Genomic DNA, 19,857 nt, shown 5'->3' on the forward strand with positions numbered 1-19,857 from the left:
TCGTCCATCTGTCTCTTCACTGAATAAAGCAGTTGTGTTGCCCATGGCAGCAACTCTGTGACATTATGTGTGCTGCTTTTTGATTCATTCAACATCATTAGTGGCTGCAGGGCGAGCATTCATCCCACAAAGCTAAAAGGATGTTGTGAATCCGTAGTTTTTCTCCAGCTGCTTTTATACTCTGTGAACATCAAAAACGAGGCACCGTCTTCCATCTGAGGAGGGCTATTTGTTATTTGACTGCAGCTTTTTTAGGATTTTAGAGCAACGCAATATATTTAAGTGAAGGGAAACAGAGAAAACCTCCAAAGTGCGGCCACTCTGAAGGCTTCCTGACTGAATGTCTGAACTACCCAGTTGTGAACGGAGTCAGAACGAAGGGATGATTCTCACCTGTCCAGGATCTTGTTCTTTCAGTCATGATGCATGACAAATTCAGAAAGGAAATTCAGAGATTTCCTTTCTGGATTCTTCACCACAACAAACCAGAGAAACTCCTACATTACTGCAGACGATGCTCTAAGTTATCTATTCATCTCTTGCTCCATCCTCCCATCACTCAGATAATTGAATCCTTCTGGTTAATATTCAATGCCCCTAAACTTTAGCTGAGAAGGTGATAAGGCACTTAATTACAAAGCAATTACAAGTGCCAAAGCTGGCCCCAGTTAAGTAAACATCAATGGTAAAGTGAACATTCAAACACACTTACTTGGCAGCCTCTTCTCTCGATCTCGTTGATGCACTTGTATATGATGAGTGGCACCATCAGCCCGGTGTTCTCCCTCTCCACCACCCGCCACGCCTCCACTCCAAACACCTGCGGCTCTCTGTCTCCGTCTGGCCCGCCGTCCAGCGAGTTCTGCCACTGCTCCATGAGGTTCAACTTGACGTAGATCAGCCCCCGCGGCTCCAGCTTCACCGCCAGCTGGTGGGTGCGTGTCACTCTGAAGAGCGCGGGCAGCACCACCGTTCCGTGGCAGCAGACACGGTTCCGTTTCGGCGTGGGTTCCCAACTGAACACCACCAGCTTGAGGTGCTGTGCGTTCTCCAGCTCAATGTTGAAGGTGTGGTCCATATCCAAGAACGATGTTCGACAGGTAAGAAGTGCGGTTCGTGCTTTGTTAACCGAATCGACTTGGATCGCACAGTAAACTTCTCGCGAGTCGATGCGTGGAGGTTTAAGGTCCTCAGCACCATAAAAATGGAGGCTCATCAGTCCAGAGATGTACTGGCTGCACTTGGGCTGATCTGTGAAGCTGTAATGGCGGAAAGCATCAATGTCCAGCTCGGTGCCATTGAGTCTAGAACTTCCTCCCTCAGCATCCTTGCCTTTTCCGCCCTTCCCCTCGGCAGAGCCATGTTTGCCAGATTTGGCAACCAGCTCCGGTGAGTCACCATCGCTGAGGTAGCCGCCTTTGCTGGCTGACTTTGAGCTGCCGTTATTCTTCTTCTTGTTGAAGCTGTGTTGTGTTGAGACGCTGCTGTCCAGGTGGTAGCGAGAGATTACGTTGCGGCTCGCCGGCCCACCTCCGGATGGGGCTAACCGAGGTGGACCGGAAGTCTGGGTGACGGTCTCGGACCCGCTGCCGGTGGCCCGGAGAGAATGGGCCCTTGGCTCAAGCTGACTGTTTCCAATGCTACTTGTGTTGCTGTTTTGGGTCCCTTTGACGCTGAGCTTTCGGCTGAGTTCGGGAAGCTTCTTCATCTTCATGGAAATCTTCCTGACTGTTCGTGGGGACTTGATCTTGTCTGGGAAGGACCAATTGATGGAGCTGCTCTTCTTGGTTGGGTTTGGACTCGAGGGAGGAGAGAAGCTAACGACGTTGGGCAGGTCAGGTCCATCTAAAATGGAAACAACAGAAGAAATGATATCCAAATTAACTGTAATTCTTATAAAATATCTATAAGAAAATCAACAAATGCCATCACATGCAAGCTTCCCAAATCACTATGGCTACTGCTTTCTGTATGTAAGTTTAACCTGTTATCACAAGTAATTACACAGTGTCTCGAGAAGACAGAAAGGGGAAAAGGACGTAAAAGCAAAGGAAAGGTATGCAGGAGCCATAAATTACAGTCTCTGCTACACCGTTATGGCATATCATCATATGATTAGGCGTACATGCAGCCCAGTAATCCAGTGGTAAACACAATCTCTGTGTAACACTTTATATAAACATCCAACACTGTATAGTACTGTTAAAGTCTCCATATGCAAAGCCAGACAGTCATTAAGAAAGTTAACAACTTCAAAGAAAATGTGTAGAAAATACTTTTATGTCAGTTCTATTTGCTTACAAAACTAGAAACGCACCTAAAAAATTAGCTAAACATCGCTGCACTCGTCCAAAATAAAATTATTAGGATTTTTCTGAGGTTTTTGTTCTTCTCAGTTATTAATTTCTTCAGCTAACAACTGAAGTCACATTCACTGGAGGAGACAATAAAAACTGTTGCAGTTCTAAATCAGAAAATTATCGTGGGCATGTGCAAAGTGGGAGTCTAAATATTTGTTTTAATTATCTGCAGGATATCCAAATCCACCATATTGGAATTCAGTCTTAAAATCTATGTTTTTCTCACCAAACCTCAGTTCATATGTGGACGAGACGTCCAAGCTGAGCAGAAATGTTCTATTTTACAAAATATCCTTCTTAGCTATTGTGGACTGAAAGTAGGAATACATTTCTGATTATTCCTAGTTTGTTCAGATTTTCTCAGAGGGCGAACGAACACAGAGAGATATGAAGTAGAAAGCGAGCCAGGCCCTGCCAACTTCACCAGCTCTAGTTTCAGAGGAGACCTGCTGTGCTATTCTAGGGTGCAGGCCTGGAGAGTGAAAAGACTGAGGTGCAACAGGATGTAGAGAGGGTAAGATGGGGAGCACTAGTGGGTCAGGGTGTAGCCCTGCAGATCAGGGACAAAGGCGCCCCTTGTCCAGGCACTCAGAGGTCTGGAGGGTCGACTGCAAGGCTGGCAAGCTGGCTGGTAAACGTACAAACACGGCTTTTCTCTCAGATTCCTCATCAAGCCCCCTTTTAGACGGGTGGAGTGGTGTCTGCCTGTCACAGCGCCCTGCCAGTAATCCAGACAGAGGGGCTCTGAAAATGGAGAATATGGGCGGAGGGCCCTGGAGGAGCAAATTTACCAAACAACATCTGGGGAGGGGAGCAGTACACAAAGAACTACAGTCAAGGCTAAAACAAGGGTCGTAGGAGAGAGAGTGCTAAAATCAGACATAGCTCCCTCGCAAATTTAAAGTATTTTAAAGTGGAGATCTCAGGAAGCGTAATTTGCACATAAGCAGCTATTTTAGGTACTTTCTACAAAACAGAATTTTAGGAAACTGCAGAGAATTATTACAGTAGCTCAGAAAATAGCTAGGACTGTCCTAACTTTGTTGTGTAAATTATTAGACGTAGTAAACAATAAAATAAACATTTTACCAACTTGTAGGCTATGTATGATATGTGCTGTTGATAATTGTAAATTATTTTTTAATTCAATAAAAATGTGAATGAATAAAAATTCACTGTTAACCAGAATCACCTGGTTTGCAGTTTGTTTGACTTGGACGTGTGACTGGTGAGTCAAACATTAAACACACTGGACATGAGAACTACCAGGTCGACAAGAAACACTCCACACAAGTTGTAATTCACCAAAGCAAATACTTTTAGCATTGTGATGTTAGTTTAAAGCATTTCCAGAGGTGACACCCTGAGGAACTCCCAGGAAGAAGTTACTTTATCATCACAGCTCATTCTCACTCCCTCTGTTGTTCTTTCTCTCAGCAAGATTTGCATCTTGACGACTGCATTGTTAATAGTTTTTCCTCTACACACACACACACACACACACACACACACACACACACACACACACACACACACACACATACACACACACACACACACAGGCTGGCTTGCTTTGTAGCCTTTGGACTTGTGGCAGCAGCCAGCAGAGTAATGTGACACCTACAAGCTGAGGTTCAGGGGCGATGGTTTGACACTCAACCCTCCAGGGCCATGTTCCGAGGTCAAAAGGTCAAAAGGTCCACATTCCAATGGGTGTCACCTAAGCCGTGTAACTGTGCCCACCCCCAACATTTACCATGCTCTTCCAGTCCCTACATTACTGTAACACAAAGAGAGAGCGCATTTATAAAAAAAAAAAAGAGCGCGCACACACGGCCCCTTGACCTCGCCGCCCCCTCAGGCACCCGGCATCCGACAGCCTTTAACAAAGGCCAGGAATTTATGACCCTGATTTTTCACCATACCAGCATTAAACAGGTGCAGAGTGAAGGCGTGCACCAAAGTTACAACAAACTAATCATTTGTTTTTGTGTTATTCCATCCATTCCACAAAACAAATTGCTGCTGCAGCCCACGCCAAGACAGTCATATAATCTCAGCTGTCGTTTGATTAAGCATGTGTGTGAGAAAGAGAAAATGAGCAAAATGAGCCTGAGCAAACTTTGATAAGCCTCGAGGGGAGACAACAATCTGCTGCTCCTGGCTGCCCACCTGTATCCACTTGCATGTCTGTTTTCGTACAAGCATGTCAGCCACAAGTGTGTGAAACGTAAAAACAAAACGGGCCAGGGTGTGTGCTGGCAAACATGGCAAGTGTAAATAAAAGTGTGAATGACATGCTGGTCCTGTAGTTTCTGGGACTCCACAGTGAGCTGAGCTGCCTCCTCTTCACTCAGTTCTGGATATTTTGGTTCTGGATGGTTTTTTACAGGCTGCAGAAGTCTGGTTGTCGCACTACAGTACTCATCAAAAGCCCTGCCTAAGTAACCAAGCCAGTTAGAACCCTGTCAAAGTGATACTTGCAGTATATGACTCAACATTTTTACACTACTGCGGCAATTTTTCCCCTGCTGTAAATCAACAGGTGCTAATTCTGGTCAGCAAAGTGAGAAAACTTACAAGGTTATAAACATTTGCAATACAATAATAAACTGAAGACAAGCCCACATTTAACCGCTTCCTCAGAACATTAAATTAATATTCCTGTCAGTAACGAATGACAACATTTCCTCTTGGGAAACGAACAACAGCGATAAGGGAACAATCACTCCACATCCACTTTAAGTGAGTCACATCCTGAAGAGCTTTGCATTTTAGTGTCAGCTGGTCTCTCTGACGGACTCACTAAGTGATTAAAGCTGCATGCAAAGATTTTTACAAGACACTTAGAAAAGGACAAAAATGAAGAACTCAATACCGGTGTGAAAAGATAAGTTCTGTTTGTCAGGGACTTTTCAGGTAATATTTATTTTAATATTTAAAATATTAATAGCACTGTTGCCTTGCAGCAAGAAGGTTCTGGGTTCGATTCCCGGCCTGGGGTCTTCCTGCATGGAGTTTGGATGCTCTCCCTGTGCATGTGTGGGTTTTCTCCGGGTACTCCGACTTCCTCTCACAGTCCAAAAAGATAATGTTAGGTTAATTTGTCAGTATAGATTCTCCTTATGGGTGTGTGTGTGTGTGTGTGTGTGTGTGTGCGTGTGTGCGTGTGTGTGTGTGTGTGCGTGTGTGTGTGTGCATGGTTGTTTGTCCTGTCTGTCTCTGTGTTGCCCTGCGATGGACTGGCGACCCGTCCAGGGTGACCCCTAACGTTCCGGACAAAAGCTAATTTCTTTATCTCTAAAAGCATATCCGTTAATAACACATTGTTAAATAAAATACCTCTAAATAATCAGTTGTATTTAGAAATGCTAAAATTATTGAATGTGATGGATCAATGAAACAATTTTGTCAAATTTTTAGGATTTTGGTTGGGGTTTTTTTGATGAATTGGGCAAAGAATACCATCAGAACTCTTTATTTGGAGAGAATATTCCTCGTTTTGCCATGATGATTAATTTTACCTGTCAAAAGAGAAATCAAAAATCTTAACTATGTGACCTGAACTTCACTTCTGTGTTGAGGAATCTGCTCTGGTTTTCCAGGGCTGTTTGCACAATGCTGCTGCTAAGGGCTGCTGACTTCCTCCAGATCCAAACGCCGAACCCATCAGCCAAGATTAGCTTCAGGGATTGAACTGTCAGGTTTGTACTCTCTGCCTATAACGCTATCAACCAAGGCCAAGTCTGGAACTCTGCAGCCAACGAGACCAAAACAAGTCCAGAAATAGCTCTGATCCAGTTTTGAGTGCTGGCCAAGTCAGATTCCCTTAAACAGGCTCCAAAGAGAACAACAGATTGGAAACACACCAGTGAGTTCACCACCCCCAAAGTCCATCAATCATTATCGTCCATACAAACAAAGCATTCAGATGCACAAAAAGTCACTCAGTAGGCAGCACACAAGGAGTCTGTAGTGTATCCGGCGAGGGAAAAGGAAGCAGCCAACCGGACAGAGTCATCTACATTTATACTACTTCATTAATTCAGCAGACGTTGCTATTCATGCTCAATAAGTAAGAGGCCTGTCAATTTTCTGGTCTGCCAGATGAAAGTGGATCCTTCATGAGCTCATTTTCATGTTAAACAAGAAACAGGAAGTTTAAAAGATGAATTGGAATCACAGGAATTCAATGGGTTTTGCAAACGTCAAAAGCCTTGATTCCTATATCTTGGTACGGATAGAAATGGTGATGTGCTACTAGTCTGCACAAAGGGAAACATTTCCTACATACCACATTATGAAAGCTTTGAGACATTGCAGCAATAGTTGACCATGTTGGGTTTAATCAAAACACAGATGTTAGTAAGAAACTAAAGACTTACAGGGTAAATTAGATTAAATAAGTGTGTTGGAGCCAAATGATGCGTCTGCTGTCTCCAAGCAAGCCGTCCAGTCTGCAGGGGGGGCTTGTTGTTTGATGTTTTATTTGCCTAAGAGCAGCAGCTGCTGTGTATTCAGAGGGAGGTGAACAGAGAGGACACTGGTCACTCGTTCGCCAGACAACCAACTTTCTTCTGCCAGGACTGGAGAACAAACTGGGACCCTGTCTGAAGTTTGGTCAGGGTGGCCTCATTTGAAAAGACAGGAAAAGGAGCAAGACTGACGGGTAAAACTGGAGCTAAACAAATAAATCCCAGTGGACTGAAGCCGACACAGGCCATAGCGCTTCGACACCTGTGACTGTTGAGGAGGAGAACCATGTTTTGGTGGACTTAATTAACCAAACGCCTCTTGGAACTGAGAATATTTAGAAGACCTCAGGATGAAATAAACTGTTTAACTCCTAAAAACCCAGATATTTAAGGCATTACTAAAAATAATCAACCACAGACTGAATGGTTTAGTTTCTTGGAGAAAATGCTATCGTACTAAATGTAGTGGGTGTAAATGAATGACAAGCAGTTAAAAACAGTTTTTTATCTGAAAATATTCAACGTATTTGCATGAAGTGATGTGTTCAATGTCTAACATGGAGTGTTTTTCACAATGTCTGTTTGCTTTCGGCAAACACTTCTGTTATTGCAGTGGAGATGTCTGCATGAAAGTGAAAACAGTCACTAAAATATAACCTAACTACAAACCAAAACATAAAAATAAAGGACATCTGAGTGCATTCCAAAGCAATGACATAAGAGAAATGAAACATCGAGAGCTGCAAGATACATCAAGTCACCATTGGAGCGTCACTGAGCTCATTATTGCATTCGCTAAGGTCTGGTTTAATCCAGTTTTGATATTTTATTATATTTCAAGTGATCTGCATAAACACTCTAAATATAAATATCGTATTTGGTCATTTGTATGGACTTTACATACATTCTAGTCAACAAAATGCTTCAATTTACAAAGCGGAGGGGAAATTGTGATTGAAAACAAAAACATGGGTTCACAACTGGGCTGCACAGTGGCGCAGTTGGTAGAGCTGTTGCCTTGCAGCAAGAAAGTTCTGGGTTCGATTCCCGTCCCCAGTCTTTCTGCATGGAGTTTGCATGTTCTCCCTGTGCATGGTGGGTTTTCTCCGGGTACTCCGGTTTCCTCCCACAGTCCAAAAACATGACTGTCAGGTTAATTGGCCTCTCCAAATTGCCCCTGGTGTGAGTGTGTGTGTGCATGATTGTTTGTCCTGTGTGTCTCTGTGTTGCCCGTGACAGACTGGCGACCTGTCCAGGGTGACCCCACCTCTCGCCCGGTACGCTAGCTGGAGAGGAACCAGCAACCCTCCCGACCCCACTGAGGGACAAGGGTGTAAGAAAATGGATGGATGGATGGGTTCACAACTGCCTTGCAGCAACAAGGCAGTTGTGTCAGCACAATTATAGCCAACTGTGTCACAACTGTTCATTTTCCTGATGTCCTGCAGTCCTAATCTGGTCCCGCCACATAAAATAATGTAAATTAGTTGAATTATCAGAAGACTGAACAGGGTGTGCTGCCAGTTCAGCCACTTTAAGCATCCAAATGGCAACATGACCTGATGGTTTCCAGTACAGAGTGTTTGCATAACTTTGTGTTACGATTAAGACACTTTATCAAGTCATTCCTACAACTTTTCTCTTTATTTGGAAACATTTTATAGTAGTTTGTGAATGTGTGAAGGACATGTGGTATCTAAGCTGCAATGATTTTCTTTCTTTAACAAATTAGAAACTTTTTCAGTATTAAATAGCTACATAACAACTCTTGCTTGCTAAAACAGAGGGAGACAAGCAGTCTGAATTATTATTATTAATATTATTACATTTTTCCTGATTTCCAGCTCCTGATTCTTTGATCAACAGATGAGAGGCTGACAGCTCATTGCAGGCTGCTGCCCTGAACCCACCCCCCTCCCCCCACCAGTTTAAAGAGGAGGAGTGTCCCTCTGCAGTCAATACAAACTCTGTTAACAGCAACCGCAATGCCCACAGTAAACTCTGAAGGTCGAGGCCGTTTATAACCGAAGACGAAGCCACACAGCGAGGCAAAGCGAACCCGCTGTATCCACACCACACTAACGAGCCTCCATGATGGTTGACGACACAAAGCAGGGGACGCGGCTTCGTTTCTGTTGCAGTAAACTGAGGGATGGCGTCACCAAAACCCGCTGGAATCGACTGCAAAGTCAACATGCAGCAGGCAGTTCCGGAGCAGGAGGGAAAAACGGGGGGAAAAAAGAAAACAACACCGCTACGTGCTGCTCTCATTTTCACAGCAACAAGTAAAACCACACCATCACAGGCCTGGCTGCAGGAAAACACAAATATTTACTGCAAGGCATAAACTTAGTACAGGTTTCTGAATGGTAGCAAAGTAAAAGACTTATATATAACTCATGTCCAGGCTATTCCTCTACAGCGTTTCACATTTCAAACCTACAGAGATATCTACGAAAAAAGTAATGATCAGAGGAGCAATAAAGGTTTCCTTCTGAATCTGTCAGAAGGAAAACTTTAGTTTGCACTCCACAGACATGGTATTTATAAAAAGAAAAGATTGGCAAGAAAGAGGTTATTGTTGAAAGAAAGCCGTAAGGAAGAGAGTAAACACATGTGGGAATAAACTCTGATCAGATGAAGCTAAAATTGATCATTTGGCCCAATATACATCACCTCAAACACACTATTCCTATGGAGAAACAAGGTGGTGGCCGCATCATGCTGAGGGGATGCTTTTTGTCAGATGGAACAGGGACATTCTCAGACTTAGATGGAGTTATACCGTAGAATACCGTTTCATTAAACAAGCCTCTTTAACATTCAATATTGTCCAACTTGATGCCTGAAATGTTCAATTTGACAACAAATAGAAACACAGTTCTATAAAAGGTGTGCTAAGGAATAGCTTTTAATTAGCTCTGAGCTGAATGATTAGTGAGGCAGACTGTGCAGTTTGATTAGAGCCGTTCCTGGACCGGCACACTGAGACTCATTGGGACTGGATTAATTCTAATCCCACAAGGAAAGTCTGGCAGGACAGACAGTCCTCTTCTTTTTTTTTTTTTTTAAACCATGCATGATGTTTCTGAGCGCCAGGAGTTAGCTGGACGCTACACAATCAGGCTAAAGGAGTTTATCAGCTACTAATCATTGCTGCTGCTAAAGCTAGTTGGTGCAAAATTCTCAGAACACAGAAGAATATAGAAAATATATAGTTTGAAAAGGTTTCGGGTCTTGGTTGCTGTGGTTTTGGTTCTTTGTGGAGGGAAGCAGTCAGTGTGTTCATTTCAAGCCTTCAAACTGTCGCTGGGAGAAACAAGAGCCCAAGAATGAGCCACACTATTCACACTGCTTTTGTGTTCGTACAACTGTAATGGCTGTTGCGTGCCACAGAGAAGCGTTATAATTAAAGGCTCAGATGAAGATGTGCCAAATAATTCAAACTACCATGTTGCCACATCACAGAGAACAAAAAGTCGGAAGTCAGGGGAAAAAAAAGAAGAAGAAAAGGACACTGGGAGATGGGAAGCCGTGTGCTGGCTGTCATCATCCTGTCGTCGCTAACGGGTGGGCGAGTAAAGAGGAGGCAAAGAAAGTGAAGGAGAAGTGCAATGATTCATGTCTGGGGTTATTCAGAAACTCTTGGGGTCAAGAATCCGTCCCTGTTCATGAACAAAAAACCTCCAGAGATCACAGATCATTGTGTGAACTCGGTGTTAAGTAAGAGGATATCATTCCTCTGAGGAATGTCAGTGTTGGATTCCTTCTGTCTAATGTCTGTCTGAGCTGAACTAATGAGGGACACTGATATGGGAGGATATGATTAGACGGGGATTGACTCCTGTCCGCTCTGATAAAGAAAAGAACATAAGAATAAGACAGTTTGTCTCTTTATGTAATATCCGATGAGCTTTACATTTTAAGCAAAAACAATGAAAAGGCTGTCTTAACTTAAAGATTTAAACTTATATGAAAGTTGCCTTTAAAATTTACATTTAAACATGAAATATTTTATATTTTTAGCTCTTATTTTGTAGAGCAAAAAAAAAAATCCTTGATTAGGATCCTTGTCAGCGTTGGCTATAATCAGTGCAAACCGCAAGAACCTGCTGAATGATTGATGGAGACAAAAAGTAATTGGCCCCAAGCACCATCTCAATAAAATAAATGAAAAAGCATGAATGACTAAGTCTGCACAAAGAAAGAAGCAATAAAGAGGTTTTTTTTGTGTATTACCTGTTGGTCTGCTGGAGGAGGGCCCCCCCTCTTCTGGAGGTTTGCACGCGAGCATCTGTCTGTGCAGATGTAGCGCCTCCGTGGAATGTGCAGCATTCCCCGAACTCAAGTCTCCAGTACCGCTACTGGGACCTTCCATGACCGCCTCCGGCCCGCTGGAACCCTCCGCTGTCCAGCCGACCTGAGCCACGTCCGCTCCCCTGCCGGGTCGCCTCTGCGCTTCGCCCTGTGGTGGGATGACCAGCCGAATGCAGGGCCGACGGGACGTCTCCGGTTCATCGTCCTCTGGGATTGGGTTGTACCAAATCTCCCCCTCGTCATCTGCGTCGTTCTCTTCCGATGGGTCCACACTCCGGGGGTGAGGAGACACCTTACACTGACCAACCACCACCTGAAGACAAAACAAATAGATAGAGTTTCAAACCATTGTTGTTTCAAAGTCTTACCCTCTTTACATTTAACTTTAACATTGACTTTTCTGCTGTGTTCCTTAATCTTTGTGATTCTGCTTTTGTTTCTAATTTGGGGCTAAATTTACTCTAAATGCAACCCACACTTTTCTCTTTATCATTACTATTTGTAAAAAATGTCTTGACCACCATGTATCATTTTCCTTCCACTTCACATCTGTGTTTTACGTCTATCATATAAAATCATAATAAACTACATTAAAGCTTGGTCACAACTGGAGGTGTTCCAATCTGATACTAATATCGGAAATCGATCTGATATCAGCCAATAGTTGAGCATCAGATTTTATCAGCCAGCATCTAAAATTGTTGGATATCAGCATGTTCTCATGCCTGTTGTTGTTGACTGCTGCTCTCTGTTTGAGTAATTACCTTTTAACATTCCACACCACAAAATATGTAATAAAAGAATGAATGATGCATACTGATACGGTATCAGGTCAATATCGGTATCGTATATCAGGAGTGAAAAAGTAGCACAAGGACACCTCTAGTTGTAACTTGGTAAAAAGACTCACCCTGTCATAGCCGTTTCTGCTTTTTCCACCAATGCTAAGCTAACACAGCCACCTTAATCTCATACATCTGTGGAGGATCTAACCTGAGGGATCTGTGGGCGTACTGGCCGTGGCGGCGCTCCACCTGTGGATCTCATAAATTCAGGCGAGGGGCTGGGAACAGGAGGAAGCTGACAGCCCTCCTCAGCTCCCAGCATGCCTTGCAGCTCATCCTTGGTGCAGTGACTCTTTGGCTGGGAGCTCTGCTGCAGCCAGTTGCGCTTTTTGGACACGGTAATGGTGGTGGTGAGCTGCGGGCTCCATGATGAAGGCTCGTTGGTCAGTCTGCTGGCCTCTCTGCCGTTAGCACACGGCGTTTGGAAATTCTCAATGAAAGCTGAGAAAGTGGAGGACACAAAGGCAGACCGTGAGAGAGACTGCAGCAGGCCGGAAAATAAAATGACAAAGTTATTTCCTGGGCTAAAAAAAGGAACTAATAATCATCTTGATTAGTATAATTTCAGTAATTACTGATGTGAACTGAATTAGAGAAGTGGATGTTTCATCTGAAACTATTCAAGTCACAACAGGCTGAAGAAAACATTTACATCAACAAACCACAAGTGTGAAAATATTTAGTAATGCCAGGTGGTTTAAATATTTCTTTGCTAATTTTTTTCTCTCTTCTTTCAGGGATTTAAAGGTAGATGGACTATCATAATTTCCCTCAATGCCCTCCAGCATTATTTCCAGAAACAACCCCATTCAGGGTTAACTTTGGGAATCTGTGAACTCACACTTCCAAGAGGAAATTGAGGGATTTTGCACGCATACCTTCTGCTGTAGCAGATCAGAAAAAAGTATGCAAGAAAGAGCCAACGTTTCAGAAAGAAGAAGGAGGAGGAGACTGGTAAAAAAGTGAAGACATGTTAAAAAAATAAACAAACAAAACACATTCCGGTAATACGGACGTGACCTGCATTAGCACTTAATGCTTCGAGGGACTGGAGAAAACAGTTCCCGCTAGGAGGAGATTTCCAATCAGATACTAAGAAGATGCAAGAATTTATCACAGATGCAAGCACAGAGAAGAAAAAACACAACTGTGCACAAGAGTGTGACAAGTAAAGCACAGTGCAGAAGGAGGCCAGCATCCTGCTCTAACTTGTAGAGCAGGCTCATATAAAATACTGTTTTGATCCCCTCCAGCTCTCCTTCGAGCCCCTCCAACATGCTCTAATGCCAACTTCTCCAGAAAATTCTCTTTTCACGCATGCCTGAGTAGCAGAGCAAATTAGAAACCTGGGGATATTTTTACTTTCTTTTAGAAAATTCAACATTCTGTACAGAAGATCTAGCATAAAATATAGTTGTAATAGTGCCAATGAAGAGTGAGAAGAGTGAGTTCTCAGGTATGTCAGAAGTGAGCTTGTGGACAGAATGTATAAAAAGCAAGATGATGAACTGTAAAGAACATTTGTATTCATGTGAGTGGGTCACTAAAGGTATTATGGACACCTGCATGGTGTCCATAATACCAATGGGTTGTTACTCCTACGTCTGACATCATCTATGTCTGAGCTATTTATTTGTGTTCAATGTTCTTTCTAGCATTTATTTCTTTTATATTCAAATTTTACTATTATTCTCATACTATATTTATTGTGTGTAATGGGATTTTTTTCTTTATTTCCTTGTAAAACACTTTGCCTTCTTTCTGAATGGTGCAGCACAAATAAACTTGCCATGCCTTGCCTAGAGTCCACAGGCCAATCCTAGCAGTTTTCCAGAGATCTACAGCTTTATAAAGCAACTATTGTCCCATAAACATACACACTGAAATTTATTACACCGCAACAAAAGAAGGGGTTAATCTTTCCTGAGCTACAGCTGGAACATTATGTGGGAATGGACTAATCTAAGTTGGGGATTAAACTCTCTTGCGCTCCACCTTGTTGTAAACATTCCAGTTAATTTGATTTCTGAATCAGCTTTGTTTGCACAGTAAAATCCTAATCTTGAACGAGTAACAACAACATTTCTTGTTTTTCATTTGATGTCTTACACAAGCAGAACCTTCTTTTTGCTTCATTTACAGAGGACTTGCATTCAGAATCACATTTGTATTGTGTGTTTGCAAAATCTCGATTAGGGATTTTTGAGGACCTGCAGTTGAGTAATATTAGAGGTTTTGGTAAAAGGAGAAGCCAGGATTTTATTTCTGCTGGTTCGCTGAGTTCCATGCGTGACTGTGTGGGCTTGAACTGCCAGGCTGCACTCATCTGTGATGCTATGATTTTATCTGCTCCAGTCTGGCTGCGTTTCAGGTAGCCTTTCAATTTTTATTGAAAATTCATCAGGTTAGAATGTGCTGTAGCAGAAAACGAGGGATTGTACTTACGGTGCACCATTAACTTTGTTTTGTAAGGAAAAATATACTAAAAACTTTAACCTTTTTACCTAAAACTGATCATTTGCAACAATGAACTCAATTTCTTACCAGAGAAACTCGAATTTAAAGACGTTTTGGTTTAAATTCGAGTTTCAAACAAAGCTAAAGAGCAACCTTAAATATAGAAATCAAGTCACTTTTAATTTATTTCTACAAAACAAAATATTTTTATTTGAAAAAAAAAAGGAGCAATTAGAACCAAAACCTCTCCAGATCTACTGACCCTGATGCCGAGACTACACACGGCGCTTTTGTCGACAAGCTGTCTTCTTCAAGGGGTCTTTCATAACGAGAAAAGGAAGCATGTTCCGACACGAGCGGCATTCCAGACCACGGCTGGAGATTTAAATCTTTGCTGCCGTCTCCTTTCACCATCACACTCCTTTACAGCAGCAGCAGCTTCCAAAACAAACAACAAGCCGGACAAGTTGGACCCAATTTGTAAAATTCTGGCCTCTTTTAACTGCTGTCAGATGTTAGACAATTTATAGGCCTCGTTCACCTCTCAGTCTGTTATTTAGCCTGATAAAAACAGACAAAGGATTGCTAAGAATTTAGGGATTTTGTCCTAGAAAACATCAAGAGATATTGTGGTTATATAATTGAAGAGTTTCTAAGAACACTGAAATAAACTAAGATATTCAAAGAGGCAACGTAAGGACAAAATGAAATAGTAAAAAGGAATAATTATGAGTAGCAAAGATGAGATGAAAGCTAAGTTTGTTAGTTGGTTAATAAGTTTTCAAGGAAAATATTGTAAATGTACAATTTCATCCTTCAAGTTAAGGCAGGAAGCAGGTTTAATGCCCTCCAAAAGGCATTTGGTTATTCAAAATAAAGCATCTAAGATGCATAAATAAAATACATAAATTCTCTATTTAGAAGAAAAGGAAGAAAAGGTGCAACCACAAAACCAATCCAACAAAAACACTTATGGAAAATGTCGTATTAAAACTTGTATGTACATTGAAAACTGTCAAGGCCCCTTTCAGCTTCTTTGGAGCCTAAATTCTCTTGTGATCACTGCAGAGAGGACTGACGGACCCCTGACCTGAAGGTAACAGATGGCCAAAGCCAATAATACAGGACTGTGTCTTTGTGACAAGACTAAAAGAAAGAGAGGATGAAAGAAAGAAGTGGTGCACAGATGGGGAGGAGTGTTAAGGTTTGCAAAGTTACCAAGGAAAAATGTGTTAGTGCCGAAGCAGATCTGCGCCGTGTGAGAAACAGAGTAAACCCACTTACGTTCATCTCTAAACCTTATGAGTGGCTGGATCTTTTACTCCACAAAGACAAAGCACTTGATCCACTTTCCCATAGGCTTTTAATTTCTTTCCTGATTTTCCTTTTCGTCATACAGGCTTCTCTTTTGATAGGAGCAAACACACAGCAGCTCATTTTCTGCTCCCTACAGACACAACTTTGTTGTGTATACGGGGTTTGTGAGCTCCCTTTAGAGCAAATCTTTTTGCTGGGTGCCATGCATTCCTGTTGACACTCATTCATATGCTAATGAGGATTGTCAGTGTAGATTTTTCTTTTTACACAAGGACAGAGCTAAGATCGCTCAGGGTTACATCACATGTCAGTCCTCAATATGTTGGCTGAAGAGCCAAGTTTTTTCCTCTGTGTTGCAGTTCTCTCAGTGTTTCTTTTTTTGGGGTTTTATTGTGCTGGTTAAAATTTAAGTTTGAGGACACAGAAATGGCTTAATTAGCACAAAAACTGAAATAACAATAACAGCCCTTTTGAAAAAGCTCTGAAGTCCCTTAAAAGCTAATAAAAACTAGTGTTCTCCCCACCCCCTGCAGCAGACGCCATCATGACTCAAACATGTCGTAAAACCATCCCGGTACGATCCCTGATGCCTCAAGTTTCTTCCAGCTCATATCTGCAACATCAATAAATCTGTCAAGGCTTATGCATACTATAAGACAAGACAATCTTTGTACCGCCACCCCCAGTTGTGTCATGTGTTTCTGAAGACACTTTCTCAAAACACAACAAATTTATGTAAGGGTGCATGTGTATAATATACACATAGATAACTGTATAATGTTGATGAACATGGTCAGCAACAACACTCAAAAAGCCTTGCCATTTCATTATCACCAGCCTGATCCGGTTATGCAAGGCAGGATTGATCTATGATTTTCTGATAATCGAATGTCGCCATAGAGATGGAGACTCATCGGACCATGAAGCTTTTTTCAGTAGCAAGTCCAGTTTTAAGCTTCCATTTTGGTCTAGTCCTCTGCTGCTGCAGCTCATCTCTCTGAAGGTTCAACATATTGTGAGTTTAAAGATGGAGTTCTGCATAGTCTGGATGTAAGGTGGGTTTTTTTTAGCTCCAGCTCGTCTGAAAACACTCTCTGAGCCTCTGAAATCAACAAGCTGATGTATGGATCATTTTCTTTAAACCTTATAAATGATTGTGTTTTAAAATCTCAACGTTAAGCTCACTTAAGTGCTTTTAAATTTAAGAAAGTCGATTTCATCACATCCAGATGACTAAATTTGTTAAGCTGTTATGTGACTTGCTGATTTACTGTGTTCAATTGTTTGAACTGGTTTACCCAATAAACAGAAGAACCACTGCTGGTAACACACACAGAGCCCAAGTCTAAATCTCCAGGACCAGCAAATAGTGATGGATTTAGGAAGTTAAGTAATGCCTTAGAAAATTAAGCAAAAACATATTAAACTCCTTGTTTTCAAAAAGATTAGGTAAAAGGTTTGGAAATATTGTTTTAACTTTTAATTTGATGCCTTTGTCATAAATCTAAAGAGTCACAAGTTGAGCTAAGCTTAGCGCAACTTAGTAAAATTAGCTGGGAGGTTGGAGGAAAAAAGGAAACTTTATTGACCTCAACTAATGAAACTTATAAATAAAGACATTACATTTCATAAAATTTATATTTTGAAGCAAATGCAACTTGGTAAAAAAAAATCAGCAAAGATTTTGGGAAGTTGCTAATACAGACAAGGTCAAAACATTTAAAGTTCTGCTTACATAATCAAAAATATGAAATGCTAAAGCGTCTGTTTTCTGTGAGGTCTTGTGTGTAAATGTTAGCACTTCAAGATAACGATTCAAATATTTTTAGCAGCTGAAACATTTTTTTTTTCCATTTCCAGTTTTTGCCCTAACAGGTTGGCTACTCTGAGATATTTACTACTTAATTAAGTTAAACTATTTTAAAGACAGCATACAGCACTAAAACTGTTCTTTTTTTTATACTTTGAAAGAAAGTCTGTACATCTTCAAAATATTCCAGTCAGACTGGCACAGAAACATCACCGCCAAATTCTTTTGAGACTTAACGCGATATTTACCAAATGCATGACTCATGACCTAATGCCAGGTGAAAACAGCACACCTGGATCATGCCCACCTGCCAGCATGCCTTCTCTGACACACCAAAACAAAATAAGTCTTTTGACTTCATAACAAACATGAACAAACAAAGCAAAGAGTTGCGTAGGCAGGCTTATGTTCACAAAAGATATTATGCATAAAGCTATATATGTGTAGAAACAGTGCTGAATGGAAAAGTTGGGGCAAAAAAAATTGTATGAAGTCAAACTAGGACATTTGACTTACTAACTTTACACTAAAGTTTGATATCTAAAGAAATCAAAGGGCATTTTCAAACGACTCAAACAAGAGCTTTAAGTGAGTATCGAAGAGCTACCAAGCAATGACCTCAATAAACGCTTAATCACCCTTCATTTTGTTCAGTCACGGTGAGGAATTAGGTGACACAACTCAAACTAGTTAAACAACAGGAATGGCATTTCAAAAATTCAACTCAAAGTCTCTTTAAAATGCAAGCTACCATTGGGCTGTCAAGAGCAAATGACTGGGGAGGAAAGCGACATGACAGCACAACCCCCTCTTCTCTCAAACAAATCACACACCACGAGCGCAGCAGAAAAATACTGCAGTGGCTTCTCTCCCGCCTTGGATTCCTCTGGCCACAGCTGTGGAAAAGCTCAGCGGAGACGGGGAGAAGAGAGAATGTGGAAGAAAATAAATGAGGAAAAAATGAGAGTAAGAACTGTGTGGTTCATGGAAACTAATAAATACCAAGTTCTGTACAGATTCTAGCTACAAATTGGTCAAGAAAAGCTGTAAAATTGGTGGCAATACGTTAAACAGAGAAATCTTCTGACTAATGAGCTCACTTGTGGTTTCCTGATACAGATGTTTCCGTGTCTTTCATAAAAACTGCAATATAAAATTATTTTACCTTTTCCTCAGAATCAAACGTTAAAATAAAAAATATACATGTCAAACACAAAGACACACACATAAAACCCCACCACCAACACCACTGGGAACAATCTAACAGAAGAGTGAGTTAGTTGTTACTGGATCTATGCTGTGAGTATTTTGAAATACAACCTCATGTGCAATTAATTTAGTGTTAAAATGCTGCTAAATTAGTGTGAAGGACAAAGCCCGCCACCGGTTAGAGAACCCCTACAAAGGAAAGCAAGAGGTCTGAGGTGTCTCGTCCCTTTGCTTTGCATCCGAAAGTGGAGGAGTGAAGGGTGGACCGCCACCAGACGGAGTCTACTATGAGTGGAGGAGGATGACAACAATCAGATGGGAGGAAGGAGGGTAGAGGATCCCCCTGGAGACGAGGCCACCCTGTGTAGCCTTCCTACCTGGCTGCTGCTGCTGTCTTGCAGACTTGACTGTAGACGACTTAACCTTGACTGATTTACTCCCTCGAACCGGGACCCCTGGTTTGCAGCCTCCGAGGTTAGCCTGAGTGGAGGACCAATCCTGGCTCTGGCCTCCACCGAGAGGTAAAGACGAACCCTCAATGCGCTGCTTCATCTCGGACGACAGCAGACGACCCTTGTGCATCCACTCTTGCATCTTGTTCACAGTAACACCGTAGGCTTTGCTGACCGACTGGACCACCTGTGTCCGGACTTCGGCCTGCTCTTGCTTGCCCTCCTGACCCCGATGACTCGCTGCTTCGCCGTTGCTGTCTGTAGAACCTGTGAGGCTGTTGACCGAACCGTTGCTCTCATTCAGCCGTCCGCCATGTTCCTCCTCGACTCCAACATTTTGCAGCAGTTCGTCGCTGCTGATGGCGTTGCAAAGCACCTCCGGTTCAGAGAGCTCACCTGCTCCTGAGACTTCAGCCTCTTCATGCTTCTTTAACTCCAAAGCTTCTTTATCATGACAGACTTCTGCACTTTCCCGTCTGGTTGCCTGAGTACAAGATGAAGGTAGGCCTTGATACCTAATAACTCCATCACTGGCAGACCGGACTAATGAGGGTCTTTTGGTCATTGGCAAGCTGGACGTGCTTTTACTGATCAGCTTTGCCTTTGACTCCAGGT

The 19,857-nt window shown here is 42.2% G+C and overlaps 1 protein-coding gene across 2 annotated transcripts in view; it reads right to left on the reverse strand.

Annotated features, from left to right (window-relative positions):
• The window catches only part of syde2 (synapse defective 1, Rho GTPase, homolog 2 (C. elegans)), a 44,658-nt gene that overhangs the window by 23,277 nt on the left and 1,524 nt on the right, over positions 1-19,857 (reverse strand). Inside the window, exons 1-4 of one of the 2 annotated variants that reach the window (XM_008406210.3) lie at positions 19,168-19,857; positions 12,146-12,438; positions 11,075-11,465; positions 713-1,845 (exon numbers count right to left, since the gene is read on the reverse strand). The exon at positions 19,168-19,857 is cut by the window's right edge and continues 1,191 nt beyond it. In XM_008406210.3, coding sequence (XP_008404432.2) covers positions 713-1,845; positions 11,075-11,465; positions 12,146-12,438; positions 19,168-19,857 — 2,507 coding nt within the window. The remainder of the gene's footprint in view (positions 1-712; positions 1,846-11,074; positions 11,466-12,145; positions 12,439-19,167) is intronic. The other variant, XM_008406211.3, reaches the window with a different exon arrangement.

This window comes from Poecilia reticulata, chromosome 4, assembly GCF_904066995.2.
Source record: "Poecilia reticulata chromosome 4, P_reticulata-male-v2, whole genome shotgun sequence".
NCBI classification, from domain to species: domain Eukaryota; kingdom Metazoa; phylum Chordata; class Actinopteri; order Cyprinodontiformes; family Poeciliidae; genus Poecilia; species Poecilia reticulata.